Consider the following 10,498-nt stretch of genomic DNA (forward strand, 5'->3'; position numbering starts at 1 on the left):
ATTTAAATCCCTAATTAGCATTTCCCTATAGGTTAGTATCCCAGGAATGATCAGTTCCGGGCGAGAACTAGCTACAAGTACATTAATAAAATAATTCATTTCATAAATCCCAAATGAGCGAAATTTCGGAATGTCACAATTGGTACCATTGATGGGCATTGCAGGTCAGTGATGATGATGGACTTGGTCCGCAAGTCGATCATGGCCCTTGCACTATTGAAGAATTCCAAACCCAATATGAGATCGTAGTCATCAAGTGAAATTATCTCGAAGGACAGCTTGCCCTTCCATCTACCGACTTGAAGTTCCACATCTCGGGCAATGCCTACGGCTAGTACGTCTTCGGAGTTGACGACCTTGTATTGATGACTGGTTGGTTCCATGTGAAGTCTCAAGGTCTTGGCCGCTTCGCTAGACAAGAACATATTCAAAGCACTCGTGTCAATTAAGGCATAGAGTGTATGGTCCCGTACCTTGACTTCCATGAATGACAAGTGGGACTTGTAAGCTTCTTCTTGGGTGGTGCTTTGGGCGTCATGGTGTTAATCGAGTTGAGAACCTTCACGGTTTCGAGTCGTACCTCCCTTTTCTTTTGCGTCGGCTCTTCCTCCTCTTCCAAGGTGAGTAGCGTGTTGATTTTGCTCTTCTTAGGGCACTTTTGGGTCCAATGGGGACTATTGCAATTGAAGCATAAGGATGGCGATGGATTACTGAACTTATCTCTGTAATCCCCTTGGGGTTAGTTCCACCTCGGGTTGGGTTGCTTAAAAAATCCTTCTCCCCATGATTTCTCTCATCCACCATAGTCTCTACTGCCACGGTTGTTGTCTCCTTCCGGGTCTTTTCGGTCACGGACAATTTGGTCTTCTTCGTCCTCATGGTGGCGATCCGTTCTCCACCCACTCCCTTTGGACTTGGCGGATTCTTTGGTGAAGTTGGCGAGAGACTTGGCCATGGTTAGTGCCCTCGAGATACTTCGGACGTCCCTTCACTTGAGTTCGAGTTATGCCCATTAGGCATGGCCAAGGTTCAGAACCGGCGGTTCCAGTTCGTGGCCATGTGTGAACCAGAACCGGCCGGTTCGTAATTTAAAAATTTAAAAAATAAATTATGAAATAAAAAAATAATGAATTATAAAATTATGAAATAATGAATTATTCAATATAAATTGTAATTAAAATGAAAATTGTAGGGGTGATTAGTTCCCGGTTTAGTCCGATTCCGCTTGGAACCGGGAACCGAACCGGTAAGATCGGTCCCTTAATTTTAGAACTAGGAACCAGACCGGCAAATCATAGAACCGGTTCCATTGGTCTTAACTAGCAAATGATCATAGCCACAAAAGGCATACAACTTCACATGCTCATGGCTTGGCTTGGGTTTTATACACAACCCCTTTGATGGTCTCTTCATTCCCATTCGATATGGGACTCTTGGAATTTGTATGAAGACAAGCCAAGAGTCTCACATTGAAGGTGTTCAAGGCAAGTCGAGAATCCCACATCGAATGGGAACGAAGAGACATTAAAATCATTGTGTATAAAACCCAAGCCAAGCCTTGTAATTAGAGTTCAATACACCCAAGCCAAGCATTGTAATTAGAGATCAATGCATTTACAATGCATGGCAATTAGAGTTTAAATTGTTTTATAAAAAAATTAAATAATGAATTTTTTTTTAAATTTCATTATTATTATTATTTTATTATTTGGAACTGGAACCGGGCCCGTAGGCCACGGGCCGGTTCCGATTCCGAACTGCGGGCCCGGTCAACGGGCCGGGCCCAGGTTTGATCGGGCCAGTTCCGGTTCCGAACCGCGGGCATCGGCCCGTGGCCATGACTAGTGCCCATGGCTTCAATCCATCCATGAACACCCTGAAAGCCTCCTCCTCCGTTAGGTTAGGAATTTGGAGCTTGAGCTTGGTGAATTCTTTTGCATACTCTCGGACCGTGCCTCATTGCTCAAGGCGATGCAGATAGCTATGGGCTTCTTGTTGAGCGAATTTGGGCAGAAAGTAGTCCCGAAACTCCTCTACAAAGCCATCCAAAGTGTTGATGGGATCGGCATCTCACTTAGTCTCATCGCACTTATTGCACCACCAAAGCATATCATTATCATTAAGGAACATAGAAGCGGTTCGTACCTTGGCCAACTTGTCTTGGATTCAACCAGCATGAAAATATTGCTCCATGCTCCATAGGAAGTTGTCCACTTCTTTAGCGGATCGGTTGCCCTTGAACTCTTCGGGTTATGGCATATCCAGCTTATGCGCCACTTGAACGGGCATAGCACCATTCGCGATACTTGCCTTGCACAGGATTAGCTTCGTCTTGAGCTCTTGGACCTCTAGCTTCAAGGCTTCAACCTCGGTTTTGTAGGGGTTGTCCTCTTTGAGCTCCAAGACTTCTGGCTTTAAAGCATCAATTGACGCTTCAAGGGTTTCATGTAACATCCTGAATTCGACCCACTTTCGTGATCAATGAAATGGATATGTATTTCTCATTTCGTTTTAGTGAGTCTCGCCCGGAATTGATTATTCTCGGGATACTGACCAATAGGGAATGGCTAACTAGGAAAACGGTACGTGGACCCAAGACCTCGACCGTGAATCGAGCTCCGATTACGAAGAACGACGAGGGAATATTTTGGGCCAATGTGGCCGATCCAAGGAGGGTGACGGAATTGGTTTGCCAACGACGTACGATCGGATCGCGGGTGATTCCGCACGACCGAGAGTACGCGTGACGAACAATCCTAAACTTATTCCGAACGATCGTGACCCCCGGAACTAAGGATAAATCCTCGCGTTCTCTTGGAAGTCGAGGCCGTCACGACTCAAGTAATCCTAAGTCGATACACGTAACCCCTAAAAAGCCGCCCGTTAGTGAGAGACGTTAAAATTGCATTTGAGCGAAATTGGTCGTTGAATTGAATCCGGACTTGAGTGTCGAATTTCACGAAGGTACGCGACTATTTTGTAAGGATGACGTCGTGTTAGTGTGGCCAATCATATTTGGGATCGGTATGGTCGAAAAATGGAATTTTGGACCGGGAATGGAAAATTACCGTTTTGCCCCTAAGCCCCATGCCTTAATTTCGAATTATTGGAGGGTATATTGGACTTAATCAGCCCTATTAGTGCCGAAAATGTTGGACAATAAAGCCCCCATCACCCTTGCTCATTCACCAAATTGCCCTTAGATATTTTGATCAAGATGAGATCATGGCCATTGGTTTTGGATTGAGTTGATTGGCCTTCAAATTTCAGCCCTTGATTTAGATTCTTAGTGGAGTGGTTAGCATGGTAAACGTTAGTGGGGTTGGCCACCTACCCCACTCAAGCCCTTGTGATAAACACTCTCTCTTACTCTCTCTCCCCTCATTCTCTCCCTCACCGGCCGAAGTCCCCCTCTCACTCCCTCTATTTTCTCTCCTCCCTTGGCCACGTGAGGAGCCGCCGGAGCAGCCCAGCCGCGGCCACGCCGCCGTCGCCTGCCGGGACCGCACGCCACCGCCGTCCACGAGCAGCCCGTCGCCACACCACCACCATTCGGTCACCCCATTTCCTCTCCTTCTCTCTCTCTTTCCGTCGCCACCACCAGGCCCCGCCTTGGCCGTGTAGCACTGCCGCCGAGCGCCACTCACCGCCGCCGGCCCGTGACCGCCCACACACCACCACCTCAGCCGACCTCATCTCTCTCTCTCTCTCTCTCATTTCCGTTCCACCACCATCACCAGCATCCCCCTTCGCCGTTTGGATCAACCATGAATCGCCCGCCGTCGCCGCCACCAATCGCCACCGTGGGAGCCGCCGGCGCCGCCGTGGGAGCCGCCGGCGCCGCCGCTGAACCGGCGTGAACCAGCCACCGTCCAGCCCGTTTTCCCCCTTGCTCAGCCCACATTTGAAGCTTAGGACCTTGGTGAGTGGAAACCCTAAACCCTAATTAGGATTATGTGCATTTCTGGATAAGTTTAGGGGTTAATTAGAGTATTTTAGGGGTTAATTATTGACTGGTAATGTGATGATTTGGATAGCCTAATGTGTTATTTTGAAGGTGGATTAGAGGCCTAGAACGGCCTGATTAGTGGCTGATCATCGTGGACTTGGTTGGACCTTGTACGGCTAATTTGTGGTTTAAATGCGATTTGCCATGTGTGATTGGTTGGACCGTGTAATGGCTGAATTGTGCATGGTTTGAGATTAATTATGTGATGCCATGTTGAGTGCTTAGTGTGGCCGAAATATGAGAGACTTGGTGGGCCATGGGCATGTGCGATTCTAATGATTTAATTGCATGATTTTATGTGCCAAGTTACGCACCGTGACCGAATTGCATGGATTGGTGAATTGAACATGATGTAGTGTGAATTGAGCCAATTATGTGGATCTAATTTGATGCTCAAATTACTGAATGATATGGCCATGAATTGTGCATACTGAGTATTGGCATAACATGTGAATCATGCGAGTGTGCATGGACATCATTGAGCATGTGATCACCTAAAATGCCATGATGCGTTTTACGCAGGGTTCAGATAATAATTGGTGGAATGTGTACGTGTGATCACATAAACCCTGATGCGTTTTACGCGGGGTATTGAACCCGTCCTGAGGCGTTTAACGCGGGATGATGCCCGGACTATCGGAAGATGGCCAACCTGATGCGTTTTACGCGGGTTGTGTCATGAGCCTGATGCGTCTAACGCGGGCCGGAGATTGATTGGGAAGTGATGGACCTGATGCTTTTTACGCGGGTCGGACCTGATGCGTTTTACGCGGGTCGGAAGTGAATTGAGAAATTAGCACGTGTGCAAGTGTGCATTGATTAGTGCAAGCATGAGCATGGCATTGGCACGTGTGCAAGTGTGCACAAATGAGCATGAGCATGTGCATGGTAATGGCACGGGTGCAAGAGTGCATTAACGAGTGCAAGCATGTGCATGGCATGTGTTCATAGCCAAGTGATTTCGTGTATGTGCCATGATTGAGTTCTTTGTTATTATCGTTGTCATTATATGCCTAACCTGCAGGGCTGAATATGTGTTGGATTTGGGCCCGAGGGCCTAAGTCATTTGTGTACTGAACTGTTTGTTTAGTTAGTACTTGTCTGGAGGTGCATGTTAGCCTAGTTTAGGTTTAAGGGGCCCACTCGCTGAGATTTATTCTCATTGTTGTTAAAACCCCCCTTTTCAGACCCCCGACCTTGAGGATGGCAGGCGTACCGATACGTTTTGGGATCCCGTACCGCATAGAGCGCTCGGTGATCGAGTATCCCGTTGGGAACGAGGAGACTTATGTTAGGCATTTTACTACCGTTTGGATCGACTTGGGCGAGCCACAGTTCCAGGTTCATCAGTACCCTGGTTGGTGTTTTCGGGACTAGTTCGACATTTATGGGCCTCTTAGGACTTTTGATGTTCCGATAGACGGGTTAGGTCATTGGGATCCGTAGTCAGTTGATGGGGAGGTGGCCAACCCCGAAGCCGTGTCCAAGGAGGATTCTGACCCCCGACCCGTCATCTTCGAGATGGATTTCGTCCCCGAGGAGGAGGAACTGATGGAGTGGGAGTCCCATTCCGAGCCGGAGCCGATGGAGCTGGAGTCAGAGCCGGAGGATGACCCCGAGGAGGAGCCAGTGGAGGTTGAGTCCGAGCCCGAGTCTATGGACTCCGAGTCCAAGTTGTCTGATGACTCATCCGAGTCTTTGGGATCCGACCCGGACTGGTTACCCTAGGGTTTATCCTTGACCATAGTTAGGTAGGGCCGACACTTTTTTATAGGAGCCCTTCTTAGTTAGTACCTGACCGCCCTAGCCACATACCCCTTTTTGATGTTAGTGGCTGCTGACCCGTTTTGGTCTATATACATCTCTGTTAATGAATATTGTAAATCCTTTTGATTAATGCAAGTATGTATTCATGGTGTTTGTTGCTATCCCTGGTCATGTTTTATCTTGTACGGGTGTTTGATCGTTTCCGCATGTGTATTGTTCTCTGATTTGGGTTTTGGGTCGGCGACGCGTCCTGGGACGTCGCACCAATACGACCGACGAAGGGGTTGTTGCGTGCCGTAGGGTTCGGGGGGTGACATTTCATCCTTCTTATCCAAAGGGGCTGTAGTTCAATTCACGACAGTCATGAATTCGGCACTGAAGGTCCATTCGACCTCATTGATCCAGCCTTTCATTTCATCGAGCTCGTCAATGAACTCTAACATACCGACTGGTTCTCGTTCCCGTGAGCTTCTAATTGAGCACGGCCATGGCGTCCGACAAGGTTTCCCTTTTCTTGGATCTCCCATGGGTCTTCTCTTGGGCAATATGCTCCTAGGGAACCCTGCCATCCATAATAACTGAGGCAATCTCTTGGTTTGACATTCTCTCAACCAGTTGATGTGCTCCTCGATCTCTTTGAACGATTCCTCTCTACTTTGCTCTGATACCACCTGTCATGGGTCGGTTATTTGGGATCGGACCCGTAGGCAACTTAGGCTTCATTGGATCATTGGAGCGCCTAAGCCAATCCTTTTCTCAAGGGATCGATTGCTCACTTGCTTGCTCGAATCGTAGAGAGAGAAAGTCTAGAGAGAGAAGCTCCGAGAGAAAATGGAATTGTATTGCTTCAATTGTTGGATGGCTACAAATGAGAGAGGGAGCACCCCTATTTATACTAGAGGGCCTCTCGTTCCACCTGTTGAATGAATCTCGATCGAATGGTTGATATCGCATCTCTTCATCTACCAACTATCGATACTAAATGTAGGAAAACTCTAGAACACGGTACATTTACCGTATCGCCCGTTGCTGGGAACATTCTAGAAGCTCTTGAAGATTTGGACGAGTCTTTGTCGATCGTACATGGTCCTTGGTGCATGGAAACCTTGGAACCGTGACACATGCATGGCGGTTTACAGGTGTTTGATCAGTTCATGGTTGGTGGTGATTAGAGGTAGACCCATCAAATGGGTAGGTCGGATCGGATTTGGGTTGGGTGAAAAATGGTTCGACCTAAATTGATCCATTTAACTCATTTTGTCCAATTTCTATGCAATAAAAATCCAGTGACTCATACCCGAACCGACCCATATTACTAAAGCACTTCTATATTTAACTAAATCTAGGAAAACTTGTATCCAAATTGAGGTGAGAGCATGGAGTGAGCAAGCGTGAGATTGAGTGAGGGTGAAAGAGTGAAGAAAGAGTCATAAATGTGGGTTGGTTGTAAATAAGTGATGAACTCATTTAACACTTATATTATTTTAAGCTTTATCATTTTAAGCCATTTATGATCCATCTATTGAATATAACTTATCTATACAACAATTCCTCCCATCAAATATGATTTAAGAAATTGGTTTATGACCCATTTTAATAGGTCTACTTGGAGGTAAAAAGAGCGAGTGTAATAGGTGAAGTGAGAGAGAGTTGTAGTTGCGTTGAATATGTGGAAAGATAATGAAGGATGAAGGAGAATGCCGGTGGTTTGTGTGGAGGCTTAAGGAGTGGTATTGACTATTGAGTTGAATGTGGAAATTGCAGGTGGTGGGTTTGGCCGTGCAAGCAAAAAACGGAGAGCATTTTAGGGTGAAAACGAGGGCTAGGGTTTTTTCTGAGGGGTAAGGTGAGCTCCTAAACGATGAGCTGGAATTAGATAAGTTTAACGGGGCTTAGGTGAGCCGTGGCCAACTGCGAATGGCCAACGAGCTGCAAACTGACTCGACGGACAGGACGAGCAATGTGTCACCTGCACATTGGCTACGGGCATGGGGTCACGGAATCACGAAATAATGTTTTTTGGACCAACAATCATATTCGGCAGAGAAATTCATCTCTTTCTTTCCTTGTTAGATATAAAAACGTCACAACTATCCATTATATCGAGATCGTCTTAAGACCTTGTTAGATATATGACCCATTGGTGCTCAGGTCGTTTTGTTTCCTGATGCTGACATGTTGAATAAACAATGAACCAAGCGACTTCTATAAATTCAGGAGACGACGGCTAATACCTTCCAAGATCCTACATGAGTTACGGACAAAGCAACCATGTTCATTTCTAACCTATTTTTCCAGAGATCACTAAACCCGAACCATCTCTCTAAACCTCAAAACACCTGAATGTCAAAACTCAAATTGAAGGGTCGTAGGGGAAACTAGTGGTTGCGAGCCACTTATCTGCCCAAATGAATGGCGAGACCATGAAAGGTAAAGTGTCTTGGTAACTCAGGACGTGAAAGCCACTCCAGCCGACTCTGCGAGCGGTGCTTGATCCGGGGCCGTGATTCTCGTACTCACCGTAGTACAAGGTGTCCTCAAAGTCCTTATCCTTCCAGGGAGACCAACCCGCCGGGTCGATGTGTCCACTGATGTAGGATTCAAGGATCACTGTCCTAGAGTAAGCCTGCCAAGGCCTCCCCAGGTAATTCTTCACAGGAGAGGAGGCCAAGTCAGGGGAGGCCAGGATTGAGCACCTGTGAAGGGAGAAACCGCTGTCTTGGGTTGGCTCTTTTCTCGATTGGGCCGTGACGAGAGTGGATTGCCCTGGCAATGGCTTTTTTGATATCACCTGGCAAGACTGGAAGACAGCCGAGGCATCGCCGCATATGAAGTCGATTGTTCCCGAGATGTTGCATTCGCGGTAAAACTGTTTGCCCGAGTGTGCGTACAGTGTGTCCTGGAAGCCATGGATGCCGCAGCGGTAGAACGCGGCAAATTCCGCATTCACTCGCAGTGCAACGGCTTGGTGCTTGGTGGGTCCTGCCGTGTTCTCGAACGTGATGTCCCTCGCCATGAATCCTCGAGCCGAAACACCTGTTGCAAAAACGAAACCAAAGTGTGTATTGATGATTCGGAAGACTTCTTATTGAGAAAAGAGGATGATCGTCCTCTGTCACACGAGATGTTTTACCAACGGTTGCAGTTTTGAAAGTTTGCCACCCGTCCACCCAATTTCGTTGCCCGGTGATGACAGTTTGGCCATCTCCTTCTCCTACCAAGAAGATGTTCGTCTTATGGGCCGGAATATTCAAAACCTCACGGTAAACTCCCTTCTTGATATGAATTATTGTCCTGCGATCACTGTTATCCGGGACCGCCAACCGAATCGCGTCAGATATGGTTCTGAACATCCCGCTTCCATCTGCAGCCACAGTGATCACTTCCCCAGGATGAAAGCTTGTAGTGGGGGCCTCCAAGACTGACCGGTCATCCCGAGAGAGCCACTCTGCAGAGCTCATCAGCCTCCGGTAATGTCTCGGTTTTTGCAGCAACAATGCCTTATAAACGACAGAGAGTGATGCATTGACGTGCTCGTAAGAACGGAGAAAGGAACTTTCCAGGACATCTTTTAGCGGTCCCGACGTTGACCGGAGTCCCTCCAGGCATGTCCAGTGATTCGTGAGGACCGAGCTGAGCAGGCCCCTCACCTTGGACAGGTCAGCAACCTCCGAGAGGGATTCTTTCAGGTTTGAGATAGATATCCGGTGGAGTTCCTCGCAGGCCTCGAGAGTGCCTCTTTTTTCCTCAACAATGTCGGCCCAGTTTGCAGATTCGAAGAGGTTCAAGAGGTTGGTGGCTGCAAAAACCGTGGTTTTGAGCGACAGATGCGAGTCGACCAGAGACGGGCTGTAGCTAGAAATGTTGGAAGCTGCCGCCGATTGTTTTAGGACAGAGAGGAGGAGGAGGAGAGACGGTATGAATGAAGCCATATTACGTATGTCGGGGCTCCTTGCGCAACTAACGCTTTTATCGACGCCAATTTCCAGAACAGAGAATAGGTTCATAATTGAAGTGATTACTATCTCCTAATGAACGTCAACTATGAGTTAAGAACTTAGTGAAAGGGTGAGTTTCAGCATTTATCTTGCTCGGTTACGAATGATCAATAATGACTTGAACAATTCCTGGTTTTGGTAATGTGTGAGGGTTTCAAAGAAGCATTAATCTATTGCACCTACATGATTCACAGCAAAAGTTACAAATTCCACGTGGACATTCGACCTGAGCAAGCAAATATCAAACAGATTCACGTTTCCCTATATTTGAGCTGAAATAAAAGAGCAAATTATTCTATGGGACCATAGAAGATCATTCAATTTCCATCTACCCACGAAGATTATCTTTATATGAATTGCAGAAAGATTACATATACACGTTTGTCTGGCTTCTTTCAATGTATTCTATTCTCAACTGCATGCATATATACACGCAAGAATGACTAAGGATGAACAAAAATGACCATCTAACTAGGACCATGTTAACCCTAACATGATGAAGGGGACTATATCCCAAGGGCGAATTAATAGGTTACAGCTTGTTTTTGGTCGAGAATAGGTTACGGCTTAACTCACCTTATATTAATGAAGAATATCAGTGTTTGAATCTGGTGTGGCCTTTTCAATCCTGCCCAAATCTGGATTTTTCGGGCCAAGGAAGTTGATCTTTGTCTTTGACAGGTTTCAATTCTTGGGCTTTCTTTATATTGAGTAAAGGAGGGAT

General features: G+C 46.9%; 1 protein-coding gene across 1 annotated transcript; it reads right to left on the minus strand.

Moving 5' to 3' along the window:
- Nucleotides 1-7,961: 7,961 nt before the first annotated feature.
- Nucleotides 7,962-9,708, minus strand: LOC115693403 (probable pectinesterase/pectinesterase inhibitor 12). Its single transcript, XM_030620394.2, has 2 exons — nucleotides 8,910-9,708; nucleotides 7,962-8,812 (listed from the first exon to the last, which is right to left on the minus strand). The coding sequence occupies exons 1-2, from the start codon at nucleotides 9,706-9,708 to the stop codon at nucleotides 8,130-8,132; spliced, it is 1,482 nt and encodes a 493-aa protein (XP_030476254.2). The 3' UTR covers nucleotides 7,962-8,129.
- Between the last annotated feature and the right edge of the window lie 790 nt (nucleotides 9,709-10,498).

The sequence above is a fragment of the Syzygium oleosum genome, unplaced genomic scaffold, assembly GCF_021117445.2.
Source record: "Syzygium oleosum isolate NSW1041296 unplaced genomic scaffold, Sole_v2.1 Sole_v2.24, whole genome shotgun sequence".
In the NCBI taxonomy this organism is placed as follows: Eukaryota; Viridiplantae; Streptophyta; class Magnoliopsida; order Myrtales; family Myrtaceae; genus Syzygium; species Syzygium oleosum.

Excerpts from the sequence above, each read along its gene's own strand:
- LOC115693403 (XM_030620394.2), bottom strand. The coding sequence starts at position 9,708 with ATGGCTTCATTCATACCGTCTCTCCTCCTCCTCCTCTCTGTCCTAAAA. Across the intron at positions 8,813-8,909 it reads TTTCAAAACTGCAACCGTTG|GTGTTTCGGCTCGAGGATTC; the intron begins GTAAAACATCTC and ends TTTTTGCAACAG.